The sequence below is a fragment of the Cydia splendana genome, chromosome 26 (genome assembly GCF_910591565.1).
Source record: "Cydia splendana chromosome 26, ilCydSple1.2, whole genome shotgun sequence".
Taxonomy (NCBI): domain Eukaryota; kingdom Metazoa; phylum Arthropoda; class Insecta; order Lepidoptera; family Tortricidae; genus Cydia; species Cydia splendana.
Genome location: NC_085985.1, coordinates 1729414 through 1749971, shown reverse-complemented (window position 1 = coordinate 1749971; position 20558 = coordinate 1729414). Strand labels below are relative to the sequence as shown.

At 39.6% G+C, this 20558-nt stretch overlaps 2 protein-coding genes across 2 annotated transcripts in view; one reads left to right on the top strand and one right to left on the bottom strand.

The window, feature by feature from the left end:
• LOC134803394 (gastrula zinc finger protein XlCGF49.1-like) overlaps nt 1-20558 on the bottom strand; it is a 294572-nt gene that overhangs the window by 259986 nt on the left and 14028 nt on the right. The gene's annotated exons all lie outside the window — the stretch shown is intronic.
• LOC134803329 (venom protease-like) lies at nt 536-19204 on the top strand. Its single transcript, XM_063776123.1, has 10 exons — nt 536-689; nt 2594-2694; nt 3449-3574; nt 5463-5595; nt 6242-6393; nt 16019-16143; nt 16785-16934; nt 17298-17427; nt 18376-18507; nt 18974-19204. The coding sequence occupies exons 1-10, from the start codon at nt 623-625 to the stop codon at nt 19139-19141; spliced, it is 1284 nt and encodes a 427-aa protein (XP_063632193.1). The 5' UTR covers nt 536-622; the 3' UTR covers nt 19142-19204.

Genomic DNA, 20558 nt, shown 5'->3' with positions numbered 1-20558 from the left:
TAGCGAGATGGAAATCATGTGCAAATATAGCACTAAGTACACTTAACATGTAAAGTGGCTTCTTCGATATTATTTGTTCTAATACCGTCAAGCAGAAGTTGCTAAGCGGGCGAGGTGTGCAAAATTATCTTAACGCGACCTTATTGTTAAGAAAATAAGAGCGTGGGTAATTTTGAACACTACTTTTTGAAAACTACTGAACGGATTTTTATGCGGTTTTCATCTATCAACAGAGTGATTCTTGAGGAAGGTTTAGGTGTATAATTTATTTAGTATGTATTTATCTATACAAGTATGTATATCGTCGCCTAGTACCCATAGTACAAGCTTTGCTTAGTTTGGGGCTAGGTTTGATCTGTGTAAGATGTCCCCTAATATTTATTTATTTATTTATTTATAATTTGTTAAGATGTAGCGGGTCGCTACTGTCGGTAAGTAGTTAATTAATAACATAGTTTCCTTAATCCACACTATACTATATGTACATTAGTTGCTATAGTTAATGACCGTGTCCAATAATACCAGTCGAGACAGAACCTGTTTGGCTGCAGACGCCTTGTTTACAACATCTTTGCAAGCGAAAATCGTGTTGACCATTTTTTAAATCATATTTTATCAAAATATGAACATGTTTATTAAATATTTTGTGTGTGTTTTGTGTGTGAAATGTGTTTTTGGCTTGAACGAAGGTGAATATGAGATTTCGTGTTCATTTTCCTGTTTTTGTTTGTTTTAATGTGATTTGTTTACACCTTACAAAACAACTTGAACTTGAATGTTCACTACACCTTATAAAACAAAGTCCCCCGCCGCGTCCGTCTGTTTGTGCGTATGTATGTTCGCAATAAACTCGAAAACTACTGAACGGATTATCATGCGGTTTTCACCTATCAATAGAGTGAGGAGAGGAGTCTTGAGGAAGGTTAAGATGTACCTATACCTACCTAATTTGTTAGGGATTTGTTTAACCCGTGCGAAGCCGGGACGGGCTGGTAGGTATACCTAGTAGCAGCTACTACATATTAAAACCATTTAACTACAAGGGTCAAAAACATTTTTAGCATGAGGTAGGTAAGGTCTTTTTTGTGGACATCATAAAATAAACGAAATTGAAAGCGTCATTTTCTTACTTTGGCCTTATAAGCATGTTTTCTACATGTTCACAACATGTTCCGTACCCAAAGGGTAAAAACGGGACCCTATTACTAAGACTCCGCTGTCCGTCCGTCCGTCTGTCACCAGACTGTATCTCATGAACCGTGATAGCTAGGCTGTTGAAGTTTTCACAGATGATGTACTTACCTATTTCTGTTGCCGCTATAACAACAAATACTAAAAAGTACGGAACCCTCGGTGGGCGAGTCCGACTCGCACTTGTCCGGTTTTTTTTATATAATGAACACAGAAAAGACGAGCATTTTTGCCCCAGTTAGTTATGAACTTACAGAAAAATTTAATCGATATTTGTTATTAAAACCTTAAATAATTAAAATTCTTCCTTAAAATATCTTGAAACTATAATATAATTCTTCCTTCGATTTTCCTTATTTTGTAGACTGAGGTAGGTACACGATGACTATTCCTTTTAGATTGATTTATACCTATAGGTACTCATTCTACTTTAATTTTGTTTACTGATCTCAGTTAAACAGGAAAACGCTGCAAATAATCTAAAGTGTCTATAATTAGTACATTTACCTCATACACAGGAAACTTAAAGATGTGTTGTAAGTACCAAAATAAAAAAAAGCCTACTACTAATCCATAATCCATACCATCCATATACCTACTATCCATATCCCTACTTCCATAGGTAGGTACTAATCCATTCTAATATTACAAATGCGAAGGCAACTCTGTCTGTCTGTCTGTTACCTCTTACTTATGCGCGTGCGAAAGAGATAGGTAATGGCGGGTCAGTGTACGAAATTCTGCGTCCTTAGCGTCCATACTTTAGTATCTGGAGTGTAAAAACAGAACTTGCACACTTTTACTATGATTAGATCGGACTTTGCCTCATTGCTCGCAATAATGTGGACATGACTCTAAAATTGATTAAATAATTAATCATTTAATTAGTTTCTTACCTGAAGTTTAATTTTGATTCCTAATCAATACCTAACACAAAGATTTCTTATAATGTAAATTTATTTAAAAAAAAATCAGTACGTTGTTCAAATATTCTGTAAGCACTTAATTTTTTATATAACAAAAGTATAGTACTTCGATTCCTCACTCTGCGGCCCTGACCACCGGCAGCTTGGACCCTGCCCCGCTGCCGGCGGCACCCTAGGTTAGGTTTTTTATAATGTGTTTATATGCATTTTTTATTGTTTTGTAAGTGTTTTTATATTTTACTTTTATATTCATATTATAAATAACCTAACTTAAGACGAAAAATAAATAAAGAGAATATAAAAAATATATTTAAGTGCTATTTATTGACTAGGGAACAAAATTAAATCTCTGGTAAAAAAATAATTAAAATAATTAAATGATTAATTATTTAATCAAATTTGGAGTCATGTCCACATTCTTGCGAGCAATGACGCCAATCTGTCCGATCTCTGGTATGAAATTATTACTTATACAGGGGATCCCTGCATGGCCAACAATGATGCTGGCGTGTGCAAGATATTAGATGACTGCGACTATGCCGTCAAGCTGTTAACTATTGACGAAAAGAAACCCACAGTAAGTAAAGAATACACTAAGGAATACACTGATATATTCAATATATTAAAACGGATCACTCACGTATTTTAAGTCGGAAATCGCTCGAAATGTGTAATTTATTTGCTAGAATCATGGTTCAATCATGGTTGGTTGGTGGAATCATGTTTTGTTTCATACCGTGGAGCATCGCAAGCTGCTTTGCCGGACTGTGCCGCTAATTTTCAAACTTATACGCGATTAAGCCCCATTTTCGTAAATCCCTCCTCACAAATCTCGAGGATACAACAAGTCCTTCGCAGTGCGTCCAGTGAAGCTGTGGAATGAGCTGCCTGTTTCGGTCAGGCAGGCACAATCGGTTGCGTCGTTCAAGGAGAGGTTAAAGAAACTATGGTTATCTGATCTGACTGATTAATTTGTCTATATTTCTATTGTATAGTAGCTTTATATCTTTCTAATTCTTTCAAATTTTTAGTGTATTTTCTCCATTCCTTTTTGTGTAATATATTATGTATGTTTATCCTATAAATTTTGTATGTATTTATATCCTTTATCTTTCTGGTACATTGTTGTACATTTTACTGCATTTGTCACCCTCTTTTTACTTTCTCCTCTCATCTACTCAAAGGTTAACTGGAAGAGATCCCTCAAAGGCATAAGTTCGCCTTTGTACTTCTTACTAATTGTATGTTATTTTTAATATGTCTTTTTGTACAATAAAGAGTTTACACTACTACTACTACCTAATATAAATGAAACAAAAATATTTTTTCAGATGTGCAGATGGAAAGGCAGCACCAGAATTGTGTGCTGCCCCCTTCAGGACCGTTCGTACAACGTCGGGGCATTTCGGAGCTACTTCGGGGGCTCGAACAACGGGGTACTACGGTCGCAGGACATGGTAAAATAGTTTCAGTTTTAGCTGCCCCCTCCAGAACCGCTCCTACAACTAGCTAGTTTTAGCTGCTTGGCCACTTCGAAAGGATGGGTGAAGATCGGGCAGCCAAAAAGATCACCTAAAATATTGTTGGGCAGATGGAGTTGAGACAGATATATCCGTGAGCTCGGCGTCGGCGAAAGCTGGCGTGATACCGCTCGCAAAGTGGTGTTCTTTTGATGTTGGAGGCAAGACTCACTTTGGGTCATCGTGCCAGCCAAGTAAGTAACTAAATTTAGCTGCCCTCTCCAGAACCGCTCTTACAACGTCGGGGCATTTCGGAGCTACTTTTGGGGGCTCGAACAACAGGGTACAACGATCACAAGGCATGATAAAATAGCTTGAGCTGTAGACCATTTAATTGCTTGCATTAAATAAGTTTTTTTTGTTTCGCCTTGTCCGTCTGTCTGTCCGTCCGCCGCTTCGCCGTGATCGTTAGCGCTAGAAAGTTGCAATTTGATTTATGGATACATAAATCATGCATGGCGACAGAACTGTAAAAAAACACTAAGTACAAAAAAAAATTGAGTTACTTCCCATTATATTTTTTTTAGCTTTTAAGTTAAAAGGAAAAAAAAATGAGCTAAAATAAAAGGTTGCATCTTTGGATAGGTCATTCAAAACGAATATAAGGATCTCAAACAACTATTTTTCGATAAAGTGAATATTTGCGGAAATAATTGCTCCGAAAGAAAAAAAAATATGTGTCCCCTCCCCCTTCAACTTTTCACCCCCCTTCAACCACGGGCACGGGTCCAAAAAATATGAAAATATCGTAAAACATTTTTTTTCAAGGCTAAAAGTAAATGATACATGCATGGATGGGAGTCAAATCTGTACCCCTGAGTAAACACTCAGGGGTACAGATTTGACATGAAAACTCATTCGCTAGCGTGACGTCACACGCGTTTGCGTGTCCTTTTGTATGGGAATTTGAGTTTCAAAAATGTCCCGCTTGGCGCGCTGTTCAAAATCCCATACAAAATAGACATAACGCAAACGCGAACGCTCGTCACGCTCGAATGGCATTTACACTAGGGGTTCGGTAGCTCTTAAGGTCCTTTATTATCATACTAGCTTTTGCCCGCGACTTCGCCTGCGTGGTATAGGGTATTATACTGTATTTAAAATAAATCATTTTACACCATGCATGAAATAAAGCACCAGATAATTATTAGAAAAACACAGATAAGAGTTATTTTTAAACACAAGTTCTATTTAATAAAACGGATAGAAATATAAAAAGTAGGTGAGTTGACCGTGACGTCACGATGTAATGTTTCATATAAATTCCATATTAGCAAATCGTTTTGACAGCTCTAAAAAAGTAACTGATTTGACTAGTAGGAAAATACCCTATTAGTGACAGCAGCTAAAGTAGGTATAGCCCCTGGATAATGCTAATAGCAATCATTCAATTCGCGCATTGCTTACTTCAATTATTAGGCAATTCATTAACTCTTCAATTCCACCCCCCTTTGCACTCTCTTCAGGTATGATTTCCGACATAAAAACTATCCTATGTCCTTCCCCGGGACTCAAACTATCTCTATACCAAATTTCAACTAAATCGGTTCAGCGGCTTAAGCGTGAAGGGGTGACAGACAGACAGACAGACAGACAGACACTCTGTCTCCTTTATAATATTAGTATGGATAAGGGCTCATTTAGACGGTGCGAGAACTCGCATGCGAGTTTCGCTACATTGCGGTTTTTGATCGGGAATTGAACGTACCTAACCAACAGTCCGCAATGTAACTAAAATCGCATGCGAGTTCGCGCGCCGTCTAAATCAGCCCTAAACCTTCGTTAGATCAGTGAATGCGACGTCCTGTATAGATTGTGTTTCCAGACATGCCGGTACGACGGCAGCCTGCCCATCCTCTGCTGTCAGAACGTGCCCGAAGCCCCTCCCGCCGCGGAACCAGTTGGCTGCCCCCCCTTGCAACTGCCGCCGGGGGACAGAAACGACATCGCTTTTAAAAGTAAGTTCATAAGGCCAACGTAACGGAGTAAAGTCATTACCATGTGTCTGACGACCGGTCTAGCCTAGTGGGTAGTGACCCTGCCTGTGAAGCCGATGGTCCTGAGTTCGAATCCCGGTAAGGGCATTTATTTGTGTGATGAACACTAAAATATTTATTCCTGAGTCATGCATGGGTGCTTTCTATATATTAGTATATATGTATTTATGTATGTATATCGGCGCCTATTAGCAGCCATATTACTTCCTTTGCTTAGTCTGGGGCTAGGACGAACTGTGTAAGATGCCCCCTGATATTTATTTATTGTTTATTTGCGTTCACTCGTTGGGTGGAAGACATTCGGAAGATTAACTTCTAGATGAGATTAGCTCAGAAAAGAGAAGCCTATGTTCAGCAGCTGTGCTTTTCAAGAACCCTCTGATTGGTCACTTTGTCCTGCCAAGTTACTTATGCCTAAAATGTACCGGGACTGGAACCTCAGATGGAATGAGCTTTCTCTGCCAAAAATGTGGGAGGTCGTGCCGCTCACGCATCGGCCTCCACAGTCACCAAACCCGTTGTCTAAACTGCAATAGACGGAAAGGCCTGTGATGATGCTCAGCAGCAATGGACGATACAAGCCTGATACGGTGATTATATTTTTCAGAATGCCTAGAGTACCAACGCTACGTGAATGTGTGCGTGTCCAGCGATTCGAACCCGGACTCGTACGTGAGAGAGGACACGTGTGGCGTTGAATCATTCGGCGATAGGATCACTGGGGGGACGCCGGCGCAGCGCAACGAATTTCCACACATGGTTAGTAATTATAATTAATGTAACTAGTAGTTCGCCCCGAACTGAGAACTCGCGGTTTGCCAAAAATTATATAGAGCGATTGACTTTGTTGCACCTACTTACTCGTATTAAGCTCACACACGTCATGGATCTATAACCACCTCCCGGGTGAAATCATCGCTGCACAGAGTGCAGCAATATTAATAAAAATAATAATAAAAAAATGTTATTTTTTTAGGTATGAACCCATTACATTACAAAAATAATTACATGCTAAATATTATTTATAAATTAAAGCTATAACTTAAAAAGTAGGTACCTACTAATAAAATTAAATAGGACAGGAGGGAGGTAATATTTAAAGCTAAACTTAAAAAATGGCTTATAGAGCAGGCGTTCTATCACCATAAAGAATTATTTTCTAGCAATAGTACCTTAAACTAATAATGTTATTTACAATTAATTGTATTTAAATTATATACTGTTGACATGTAATCACACAACACCAATAAAATATATGAATATGAATATGTATAGTTCGACATAAAATAGTAGAAAATAATTTTTGCCCCCCCCCCCCCCCCCCAAAATCATCCAAAAATCATGCTTCGAATGACCCCGTTTCCTCCTACGTCATGTGCTACATCATCCGATGTCTGATCCGATGCATCATCCGATGTCCAGACCCCCCCCCCTAATTTGAAATGACGTAATTTAAGAATAGCCCCTTAACGGCGCGTGCGGTGCGGTGCGGAAGGTGCTAGTGAGTTTGGCATCATTATACTTTATACCTACGTTTTAGGGTAGGTAATCATAGTGGTTTATTTAGCTTAGGTATCAGTGGTTTTCCGGGTCAAGGTCCGAGTCCGGGTCCGGGTCCGGGTCCGGGTCCGGGTCCAGTTCCGGGTCCAGGTTGAGGTCCAGGTCTAGGTCTTGGTCCAGGTCCAAGTTCAGGTCCAAGTCCGGGTCCAGGTCTGGGTTCAGGTACAGATAAGAGCCCTGATCCGGGTCAGGTCTGGCTCCAGGGCCAGCTCCGTCAAAATCGAAATTCGAAATCGTCAAACGTGTAGTCATTGAAGAGTTCTATTCTGATCATCATCAGCAGTTCCACTTCATCAAATGTCACTTTTTTGAATGTAGATGTTTGATTTGTTGATAAAACAAATAAATCACTATATGTATGCCTTTAAGATTTGAGGAGTTCCCTCGATTCCTCATGGATCCCATCATCAGAACTGTGTTTTGACAAAAACGGGACCAATCTGTATGCATATACATACAATCAAAAAAATAATTTTCAAAATCGGTCCAGTAATGACGGAGACATAGTCTAATAAAACATGGTCTTCTCTTCCCAGAGTGACACAAGCCTACGTCACAATAAAATTGCCACTTTGTATAGCGCTATTGCATACTATTATATAGCGCTGTCACATGATGACGTAGGCTTGTGTCAGTCACGTGGTCGGAAGAGAGTACCAGGCGGAGAATATTATTATGATATTATTATACCATGGACGGAGATATGGAGTAACAAACATTAAAAAAAATCACAATCGAATCTCCTCCTTTTGAGATTTGGAAGTCGGTTAATAAATGAAGGCGCCACTTTCTACGTAGCTGTCACATTTTTGACGTAAAATGCGTACACATGGCAACAATTTATAGTCTGTCAAGCCATTTCTGTCAGTAGGTCTGGTTATCGTCCTATAGAAAATTTTAATATCGCGCCTTTTAAACCGACGAAAAAAACGGAGGAGGTTCTCAAGTCGACGCGTATTTCTACTGACAATCTTGTTTGACCGACTATAGTATGGAAATTTAGAGTTCCATTTTATTTAATTTCTACTATTTTATGTCCCACTATAGGCGGCAATAGATTAAATATCGCGTGGATATATTACAAGGTCTGTGGAGCCTTTAACTGATACTGTATCTGTGGTAAGCCGCAATATTTCTTGTCAAATGTCAAATACCTATATTATGTTTATTTTTATCTTGCTAATTATTTCAAAACGGTAAATTTAAAAACGATATTATAAAAGTGCAAGCCGAGCACTTTCATTTGATACCAAACTCGATCATACTTTCTTGCAAAAAGATGACCAGAATAGCAAGACCCCTCAGAAATAGCTTTTTAGCCTTCTAAGCTCTTCTAGCTCAATATAACCCCTTGATCGAGCCTGCTCATAATTTAATGACTAAAATATAATGCCCTCAACTACACGTTTACCCAATTTCATTTAAATTAGAACAAATTTACTTATGTTCTTGAGTATCAAACTATCCTCTGATAGTTCAGCTTAAAAACATCGAAATGCCGGGACGTGCCCCTAGCCAGCCGCGTGTCTCAAGTCGAATGTAAGAACTTCGTTCGCTTCGCTCGCTCGTTCGACTACGCGAAAAGCGGCCAAGTAAAAGTGGGACTGGGCTGGTCATGTCTGCCGCATGTCGAATAATTACTCGTGGGCCAAGATAACCAAGGAGTGGGTGCCCCGTGAGTCAAACCGGGGATCCGGCAGACCTCGTCGGCGATGGCGGGATAACTTGGACTCCTTTTTGAGAGACTGGCCAGATGTAGCTCAAAATCGAGAGGAGTGGAAGAAGAGGAGGCCTTTGCCCAGCAGTGGGACACAATAGGCTCGTAATAATAATAAATAGTATAATTTTCATAATAAATAAAACGGCGAAGTTGGGGACGGGATTGTGAGTCACTGTGAATTCAAGGGAACGTCTATTCCTTGGTAAAATTATTATTTTAATGTTTTACTTGGGCGAAGTTGAGCACCAATGGTGAAGTTAGGATTCCCTACGGCAGGTAGGTTTGCCAACCCATATTTTTCAATGAATTGCAACATTGACAACGGGGTTTGCTGTTGTCAGACTTGCCAGAAATACGAGAGGATAGATACATGCGGCATGACACAATACCCCGATATACTCTCCGGAGACATGCCGGTTGATAATAGGGGAAATATATTAAGACGAACCGCTCACGTATTTAAAGTCGAACATTGCTCGACATGTTTCGCTGCATAAGGAGAGGAGACACGAGGAGATTCAACGGGGCCCAACGGAACGTGCACGTGCGTACGATTCTGGAGCACGGGATAAAGCCGAAAACGTCGGTAGTTTCTCACCTACCCGAAGTCGCCGAGCAATCAGAGGGCCTACCGCTATCCACGTTCGACGTGTTGCCTCCCTATCACACTTACGTACGAATTTACAAGTGAGACAGAGAGGCAACACGTCGAACGTGGTTCGCGGTAGGCCCTCAGTCGCGAAGAGCAGCAGCTCGAGGTCTGCGTCGCTAGCCAACGCGCGCTCTCGTTGAGCTGCTCGTTATGACGCTATCCTGTCGAGCACCCGACTTAAAATACGTGAATGATCCGTTTGAATATATTTAACACATTCAGTGCCGACTATCGGGTATTTTATGATTCCGTTCCCAGGCCGGACGACCCGATAGTCGGGATCGTGGTACTACTGCTTCAAATGACGAAATTGTTGTAGCCTGGCGCGGATGTCTTGTTTAGCTGGGTGGCAATGAATGTGTTAAGAGCCAACAGGAGTGGTCATTCCTCCATACAAACGTAGTCCTCGTTTTCCTCCGTGGTTTTTGAAGCTAGAGCAATGATTTTTTCAACACAGATTAATATTGTCAATATCTGTGTCGGACCGTTTTGCTTTTTTTGATATTTTTGTTTTTTAAGGCGCTAGAGCCCTTCAAAAACGGCCAAAATGGCCTAATAGACTATGCCGCAATGAGAGGCGTGGTATTCAAAACTGATATCAATTAGCCAAAAAAGCAAAACGGTCCGACACAGATAATTTCATAATCATTTAGATTTCCAAATTTGGTTACGATTGGTTAAGTTTTGGGGGAGGAAAAAGAGGACTACGAAACCTCGATTTTTGTCATTTTTACGCAGGATTTTTCGCCTCAGCTGCAGTTGTCCCTATCGCACTAATTTTAGGGGCGGAGTCAAGTTTCTAAATACGTACACAGCCAGAAAAGTGATGGGCAATAGTCGACATTTAATGTCGATAATCTAGTGATGTAAGAAGTTATCGATAAACCGTCTTGTGTGAAAATATCTAGATCCTAAGATACAAGGGGTTTTGGGTTGAGAGTAGGGAACACATTTTTGTAGTTATGATATACAATCTATTATGAACTTTTTGATTCTAATATTTCAAATTAGAAATCAAAATCAAAAATATTTTATTGCATGGTTAAAATGGGTTAACAAAATTTTTAGGTACCTACAGGCACGCTTCGTAATTGTCGAGCAATTTAAGGTCCTAGCTGAATTGGTTGTTCCATACTTACTCGTGCTCTATGGAATGTCCAATTTAGCTAGAACCCTAAATGGCTCAACAATCACGGAGCGTGACAGTACAAATGATTCATGTTCTGTATATCCTGCCCTACAATGGCGTTAATATTTGGTTGTCATATCTATACTTCGTTTTTAAGCATTATTGAAAAAAAAAATAGTAAATACTAATATTAACCACTAAGTACATAACTATTACAAAAATTCACAGATTTCGTGCCTCACACGACTATCGAGCACATTGGAAATGAATCTACGGAATTCGAAAAAATACTGTCGCTGAGCGACGAGAAAGTCTAGATAAGGAAAAAGTTACAAAATAAAACTACAACGTTGAATGATAATTATTTTATTCTTAGATTAACACAAGTATCCTGGACATAACGCATGTGAACAAACAAATTGCAAAATTTCCACACGCGTATCGAAGTTTGAATAATTGTCGCCGTGGCGCATAAGTATAGGTACATATTTAATTTTTCGATTAATAAGCAGGATATATTAATGTTCAAAGTACAAGAAAATTATTACACGGCAAATCCGTAGTCAACTCGAGAAGTGGTAGCCACATCGCCGTTATCGTCACTCGAGTCTTGATCGGCAGCGGCCCATTTGCTGCAAGATATGAAATTTTCTTGACAGCAGTTTGACGCGACGAGAGATGACCATAACAGCGTTTGTCTATGTTGCACCAAACCTGAGTTCCAATAGGTACTACCAGAGTTCAGCATCAGCTATCTTGGGTAATGCTCTACCATGTGATCATCATGACGAATCGGATGTCCAAAACAGCGCGTGCCTATGTTGCACCAAACCTGAGTTCCGCTAGGTACAACCAGGGTTCAGCATCAGCTCTATCTTGGGTACTACTCTCCTAAGTGCTCATCAAGACGAGTCGGATGACCAAAACAGCGTGTGCCTATGTTGCAACAAACCTGAGTTCCTTTAGGTACAGCCAGGGTTCAGCATCAGCTCTATCTTGGGTACTACTCTCCTAAGTGCTCATCGAGACGAGTCCGATGACCAAAACAGCGTGTGCTTATGTTGTATTAAACCCGAGCTCCACTAGGTACTGCCAGGGTTCAGCATCAGCTAGCAGCCGCCAGCAACATGCTGAGGTGTGAGACCATTTCGTGGCACTTTTTCTTTTTTATGTTTCTCTGTATAAGTTTTTATTTTGTGTTTGTGCTCACGAATAAAATTATTTCTATTTCTACCTCTACCTCTACCTCTGCCTCTGCCTCTGCCTCTGCCTCTGCCTCTGCATCTGCCTCTGCCTCTGCCTCTGCCTCTGCCTCTGCCTCTGCCTCTGCCTCTACCTCTGCCTCTACCTCTGCCTCTACCTCTACCTCTACCTCTACCTCTATTTCTACCTCTACCTCTACCTCTACCTCTATTTCAACCTCTACCTCTATCTCTATTTCTATTTCCACCACCACAAGAATGCATAGATTGTCGAATAGTGCGTTCTGACTTTTTGACTATTTTAAGGTTAGGCTACAGGGCAAACCCTTAACCCGATCGTCTTTGTTTTAGGCTCACATTGTAGCTGACTAAATTGTCCAGAGCCGTTTTTCTCAAATTTTTGATATCATTCTTCGTTTCCAAATTATCGAGCACCAAAATCAAAAATTCGGAAAAAATTTAATTTTATTTTCACTATTTCGACCATAACTTTTTTCGTTTTTGTCTTTCTCGAATAATTATTTTTGCACCTTACAGCTCTCGTGATGGTGCGTCTTTTGAGCCTATTTTTTAATATCATATCTTCACAACTTTCCGAGATATAAGGGGATCGCACTTTTTCGTGAAATCGGACCCTATACTGGAGCGAACGAAAAGACATTTCCAATGTCAAAAAAGCTAAATAATTATACGATTGCATGCTTAAAAAAAAGACACGTCACCTTCACTCTAATGCTAAACAAACGAAGAATAAGAACTAACAGCGATAAGACCGCCTGTTGCTACCTTTATCTACATTGTAAATCGGTTTTAGGGTTCCGTACCCAAAGGGTAAAACACGGGACCCTATTACTAAGATTCCGCTGTCCGTCCGTCCGTCTGTCACCAGGCTGTATCTCACGAACCGTGATAGCTAGACAGTTGAAATTTTCACAGATGATTTATTTCTGTTGTCGCTATAACAACAAATACTAAAAACAGGATAAAATAAAAATTTTAGTGGGGCCTCCCATACAACAAACGTGATTTTTGACCGAAGTTAAGCAACGTCGGGCGGGGTCAGTACTTGGATGGGTGACCGTTTTTATAAATAATGGTACGGAACCCTTCGTGTGCGAGTCCGACTTGCACTTCGCCGGTTTTTTTTAAATTTGTTTTTATGTTTGTGGTGTAATAAAGAATATTTTAGAGTCAGACCAAGAAAAGTCTACAGCAATTTTGATAGCACACGCAGTGCAAGTGTTATATAGTGTGTCATAATTTCATAGAAGCGACGTTTGAAATAATACTTGCACTGCGTGTTCTATCAAAATCGCTATAGATTTTTCTTGGCCTAACTCTACTTTAAATTACAAAGTAAGGCCTAAATTATAAAATAAGGCCCATCAATGTTTTTTTTTTGTGTTTATTAAACTTGATATTTTGTCTATAGTATTAGCGGACATGGCCTCAAAATTTAAACCCGCTTAAGAATCGGGCCTTATTTCGTGCATTATATACAATACTACCCATTTTTGTGTAGTCATTATTTATACTATAGAAGCATTGTTTGAGTAGCCAATTATTTAAACAGTATTTTTTTAAAGGGCAACGGTGGCAATATTTTAAGGTCTGGATAATAAGATACAGATCTTAATAAGGATATCAATGTAAGTGAATGTTACCATGACTACCAAACAAACAAATGTGATAGAATTTGCCAGCTGGCATTGTAACATTCAGACAGTTACCTATGTACCTAATCTGAAATATGAATAAATTAGTAATATTTTAAACAGGAAAGTAAACCGAATTTTGGCCTTTTGCTGGACACAATCACAATAGTAATTTGTTTTACAAGAGGGCAAAGTTTATCGCCACCGGTTGATGCATTTGCAGCACCAATGGTAGAAAATGCAAGCTCATCATCAACTGCATAATCGACGTTTGATATGACTATTGAATCCGAGCTTTTTGATCATGAATCATGATAAAACAAAATTTTAGAAGGTCGCAGAATAGTGGATTTAAAATATTTATTTTCTGTGATCTCAAATATCAGGCACGATCATACAAATTGTACATTTGCTGATCTTGCCTTTGTCATTGAAAGACGTAAGGGTTTACACAGAGAATATATATTTAAGTGTAATATGTGCAAAAAAAAGGAAACGATACACTCTGAAGACCCAAAAAGAAAATGTTAGTAAATACTGCTCCTCCCCATGGTTACTTGGTTCCTTATTCAACCTACCTGAAATTAAACGAGTAGGTTAGTAAATTATATCATTTTACATTATAAAGTTAAATGTTTAGGTATCTCAATCACTTACTCACTGGTGGACATGGACGCAAAATTTTTGCCCATCTACTTATACTATCTTATAAAAAATGAAATTTTGAAAGTTAGCACGCTTAAAGTTCGTTTTTTTTGCATTAAGGTAACAGATTTTGACATGTCTTATTAAAAATTACCATTGAAAAATAAGTCATAGCAAATATGTTAGAATTATAAATCATATTAATCATATTAATGAGCAAGAGCACCCTAAACCGGCGAGCGTGTATGAGGAATGTTATGAATGTGAAGGAAGCGAAAGTGGTATGTCAGGATCGTAGCAAGTGGAAATCCGTGGTCTCTGCCTACCCCTCCGGGAAATAGGCGTGATTGTATGTATGTATGTATGTATGTATTAATCATATACTTTTTTATATTCTTTTGCTTTCATAAGTAATATAAACTAATTTTTGAAAGCGTTTTTCAATAATTATTAATAAAAAGACACGTCATGATTGTTTACCTTCTTTCTAATGCTAAAAAATAACGAACTATAATAACCGGGCCTTATTTGGTACAGAACCTTGATTTGATAGGTACATCGGATATTCTGGGCCCCTGAGCTTGTTACGTAAAGGACAAAATGGTGACATGTGGTTAGAGCTGATACTGTTAAACTAGTGGTTCTGTGCGCTAAGTATAAAAAATAAGCTTCAGCGAACTCATTAAGCCTAGAAAAAACCCTACACCCTGCTGCCACTTAAGTCAGTCTTGAGTCTTTGAATCAATTTCCGTAGTAGTACTAGTACTACTAAGGTACTAGGAGGTAATAAGGCCTATAGTAGGTATAATAAGGCCTACCTGAAAAATAATGTTCTTACAACGTGTAACCGTGTTAGTTATTTGAGTAACATATATGTAAAGTGATACATTCAAAAGCTAACAGCAAACCAGTACATAAATTATATCTTATGTACTTCTTATGAATTACACTCTTATAAAGGTTTCGGCTAATTACGCTTAATTAGTTGAATAAAGGTAGATGAATTGCGTGCGGTCCAATAGGTAACCACAACTCACGGAGTCTAAAACAATAAGCTGATCAGCAAAGTCAAGTAAACAAAGCCAAGTCACAGTAGTAGAAAGATTATCGAGTTCCGTAAACGTAAGCCGGGTCAAAAAATTCAATCGCAACACAGTAAGTAATAAGTGAACGCCTCGTGGCAGTAACGCACGAAAAATAACATTGCAAATTGTCGGCAATGAGGCGCGCGCGGGTGCAAGCGTACGCATCTGTGTGCGTGCATTACACACACAAATACAGTCTCTCACGCCCCGTCAGAGCGACGGGTATATTCAGCTTGAAATCTCAAAATTGACTTTTAGCTCAGCTCCCGTTTCGTCTTAATAAATATATCTGTCTCATAGAAGTTTTGTTATTAAAATGGTAAGACTTATATAGGATGATTTTTTAAATGAGTAGGCATTGAGGGAAGCTACAAGATCCCGTGTTGCTACGCGAAAATGGCCTTACGAGGTCTTCCACCACCACGCTGGCAAACCATAGAAGCGGAGCGTCAATCTCGCGACCTAAACGCGTAAGCGCCATGAATTTTACGGCGCTTACGACGTTTTGGTCACTCCATTTTTCTCCACATAGATCTGTTTCGCTTTATCAGTCCAATTTTTTCCTGCGCTGCTGTTAAAATCTCATCGAGCCATCTCTCCGCAGGTCTGCCTCTGGATCTCTTGCTTTCCTGTCCCTTCCATGATGTTATCTTTTTGGCCCACCTGTCCTCGTTCATACGGACAATATATTCAGTATGGCTTCCCTATAGTAATAATAACTCAATGCTTGTTTCAGGCGCTGTTAGGCTGCAGAAATACTGTAAACACCGGACTGGGACCCGTGGTGTGGGTGGCCGGGGGGTCACTTATTAGTGACAGATTCATCTTGACCGCGGGACATGTACTCTCACATAGAGACTAGTAAGTCACCATAAACTAGGAATCCTCTAGATGGAGCTTAGAGCAATTATTTCACGAAACCTATGCTGCCAAAAATACAGGGGTGCGGGGGACGAGGTGAGCGAGTCCCGTGCCGTGATTGGTCCGTTCAAAGACACGGGCGTCACACAAAGACACTTTGACTCGAAAATAGAGTAGAACTACCGTATATTGTGGCAGAGGGGGTAGCGCTACTATGCTCAATCTGGAGGATGTCTTGTCTGTGTAAGTCACTAACAGACTTCGAGCAACACCGGCTTCCGACACGTCGGAAGGGAGCCGAAGCGATATCTTACCGTACAAATCGTTCTGCCATTTTTTGCAGGGGAAACGTGCACACGACTTGAATCGACCGATTTGATCGGAAATGAAATTGGCGTCAATCTCCAATTTAATCACCAATTTTAGATTTATGGTGATATTAGAGCCCTCTAAATTGAAAAAATGCCCCAGAACGAAAATACTGGCGTCACAAATTGTTATTCTTGCATCCGCACCTCATTTTATTGGTAATATCGGTCATTGCGTCCGCACGTCCTGATTCGATCGGGCAATTTAATCCGATTGGCGAAAAATTTACTAGTCTGGATACGCCTTTACTAATTACTTTAATACATTCGCAGTGGCCTCCTCCGCTACGCGTTGCTCGGGGCGACGAACAAGTCAGAGGCCCGGGATGGCCTGCTGTTCAACATCATTAGATTCATCCCGCACAAACTGTACCAGAAGAACGAGAAGAAACATGACATCGCCCTGCTAGAACTTGATAGAAGGTAGTTATTTCTATTATTACCTCTAAAAATAGCATAGACAAATAAATAAGCATAGAGTGCTCACTCCACACATCAGTTTTCTTACCAGAACGCGATTAACTGGAAGTCTATTTTCAACCCCTTCTGCTTATATTAGTTGTAAATTGTTTTAGCTGCACATTTTTCGTCAGTAGCGACACTTGTGACATCTAGTGTCAAGTAGCAGTACTGATAAATCCGCTACTTGAAGCTAGATGTCGACTACGAAATAACCCGCGTTTTGGCATGAAAACTGATGTATGCAGTTACCACTCTATCCTTACCTATTTCTCTGTTATTGGTTAGACTTAAAAGTCTTGCTAAACTATGGTGCTTTTTTTTCAGGGTAGAGTTCTCAGAGTTCATTCGGCCCGCGTGTCTACCTTCCCCAGCTATCCCTATAACTACAGACCGGATCCTAGCCGGGTGGGGCAAGACCGGAGAACAGGCCAGCGAATCAGAAGTACTTATGAAGGTACGTACCTGAGCGTTTCTTTTATTTTTTGCCATTTTTATGGAATTGTGACCTTTTTTGCCACTTTTGTGTTATTTCTACTCAGAATCACGAGCTCTTTCGATCCTAATGGGAGAAAAAAATGTCCTAGACTTTTTCCTATTGTGTTACAATTTTCCCATATACTTTGTATGGCGGTAACAAAAAGGAAAATTTGGAAAATCTATGGATATTATAGGACACTTTTTTTCTTCTATACCTAATAGTGAGGGAAGTAGTGTCACCCATTGTATGGGACGAGAAAAGGGCTCGCGATCCTGACTAGAAATAACACAAAAGTGGCAAAAAAGGTCACAAATTCACAATATATAAAAATGGCAAAAAATAAAAGGTGAGCGTTTCTTTGTCAACTGGAACCTGAGGGCCTAGGGTTAGACCAAGATAAGTTTGCAACGATTTTGATAGCACAAGCAGTGAAAGTGTTATTTAAAACCGCAAATTTCTATGAAATTATGACTTTTATAACACTTGCACTGCGTATGCTATCAAAATCGTTGCAGACTTTTCGTGGTCTAACGTCTAACTCTACCCCGAAAAACAATTTGGGTACATTTTATATCATCATCATGTTCCTCGCGTCATCCCGGCATTTTGCCACGGCTCATGTTCCATGCTCACTAGTTTTTTTTTATGAAAGCGACTAGCATCTGACCTAACCCAGAAACTTATTGGGATTACTCTGGTTTCCTCTCGATATGTTTTCCTTCACCGAAAAGCGAGTGGTAAATATCAAATGATATTTCGTACATAAGTTCCGAAAAACTCATTGGTACGAGCCGGGGTTTGAACCCGCGACCTCCGGATTGAAAGCCGCTCGCTCTTACCGCTAAGCCACCAGCGCTTCCATTCGCTGAGAACGGATCTATGGAGTTAGCACTCTATACTTACTTATTTCCCTATGGTTTTTAGGTGACGGTTCCCGAATATGACTACGAATCTTACTGCAAGTCATTCTTCTCGCAAACAGCAGATAATTTATTTGACAAGGAGACCATGTTGTGTGCTGCAGGCGGTAAAGATGACAATAAGGACTCTTGTCAGGTAAGTTGTCAGATTTGTCAGATAGTCAGATAATTTGTTTTACAAGGAAACCATGGTGTGTGCTGCTGGTGGCAAAGATGACAATAAGGACTCTTATCAGGTAAGTTTACGAATTTGTCAGATAATCCGTCAGATAACTTATTTGACAAGGAAACCATGTTGTGTGCTGCTGGTGGCAAAGATGACAATAAGGACTCTTATCAGGTAAGTTGTCCGATTTGTCAGGTAATCCGTCAGATAACTTATTTGACAAGGAAACCATGTTATGTGCTGCTGGTGGCAAAGATCGATTAGGTAATGTGTCAGTTTCAAATAAGTTGTTAAACATGAACACCAATTTGACTTCTCCGATAAGGTCTTCTCCGAGACCACGGGGACAACGCCGTCCTCGAAACGTCGGAGGTAAAACTTAAATACGCGATTAAGTCCCGTTGTACAATTTAATAACATACATAATTGTTTCCAGGGGGACAGCGGCGGGCCTATGATGGCTTATGCCCGCGACATACACTGCTCATACGTGGTGCGCGGCATAGTGTCATTCGGGCCCCGCTGTGGCGCCGGCGTGCCTGGAGTCTATACTAATGTGCAGTATTATATGGCGTGGATTCAAAGTGTTGTGTGGCCGAAATAACTGCCAGTGTCGCATAAATAGTTTAATAGTACAATAGCCTTCTAAGGGCCAGTCATACAAATGAAAAATCCAAATTTGAACCTTTAGTGCAGGGAATAGAGTTGATTTTGGTTTTGTTTGAAAATTTAACAAAACAAATGCGACTCTGTTCCAATTGAATATGATTTAAATTTCATCGAACTGAATAAATACTATAGGTAGGACCTTGGGCCTTAGGAGGATAGTACAAGTATATAGCAATACTCATGTTTAGATTACGTACGATTAAATCGTTTTTCTAACAAATTGTTGGTTTTACTAACCCCAACACATTTATATTTCTTCTCAATAGGGAATTAAGCAAAACTCTGCGTAGGGGGCGCTACTAGCACAAACTGTAAACAAACCGCCTTGATGCATCAAAATCATATTTAATCGTAACAAATAATCTGTGGAACTTGTAAAAAAATTGCTATGCTTTTCAAGCCTGGAGTCCTTACTTTGCCAAGGACATAGATATGCTGGAGAAGGTCCAACGGAGTTTCACGAAACTACCAAGGCAACTTAAGAACAAGCCATATGAGGAGAGACTCAATGAACTGAAGCTCACTACTCTTAAGCACCGCAGAGAACGTGGAGACCTAATATAAACATATAAAATACTGTCTGGTCACTATGACCTCAAGGATTTTCATGAGATATTCAAGCGCAACAATAACACCCATCTGAGAGGTCATCACTTAAAGTTAGAAAGGCATAGGTCCCACAGTAACCCATACAAACACTTTTTGAGCAACCGAGTAGTGAGGGCTTGGAACAAACTCCCCGAAGATGTGGTTTCAGCACAAAATGTGAACCAATTTAAAAATAAATTAGACAAACACATCTACACATCTACTTGTCAACGATAACTATCAATGATTACTGGATACAGGCAATATCAGTTGTCATAACTGCCTGCCTGCTTACAGAATAATAAAAATAAAATTGTTTAAGGCATAGTTATAAGTTATGGTTTACGCTTTGTGCTAGTGCTGCCTCTGGCGGCAGAACATGGCAGTATTCTTCCTATCCTTTGTTTTGTTTTTCGCTTCTTTCTTTCTCTAACGTTGTTAAACAAGGACACTATGCTGTATGCTGTAAGATAATGAGGGACTCCTGTCAGGTAGGATGTCAAATTCGTCAGGTAATATGTCAGATGGTTTGCTTTATGTCAAAAAGCACAAATGTAAGTAAAACTATGTATTTAATAACGCTAAACTTAATTCCATGGAACAAAATCGTGTAAATTGTAATTTCCTTATTTATATTATTTTTTCAATACCCTTTTGATAAAAGACCATTCCATTCTTACAATTTCAACCAAAATACATAATATTGGCGAGTTACATACTGACGATACACTCTGCCTCGGCAAATAGAGCGACATATATGTATA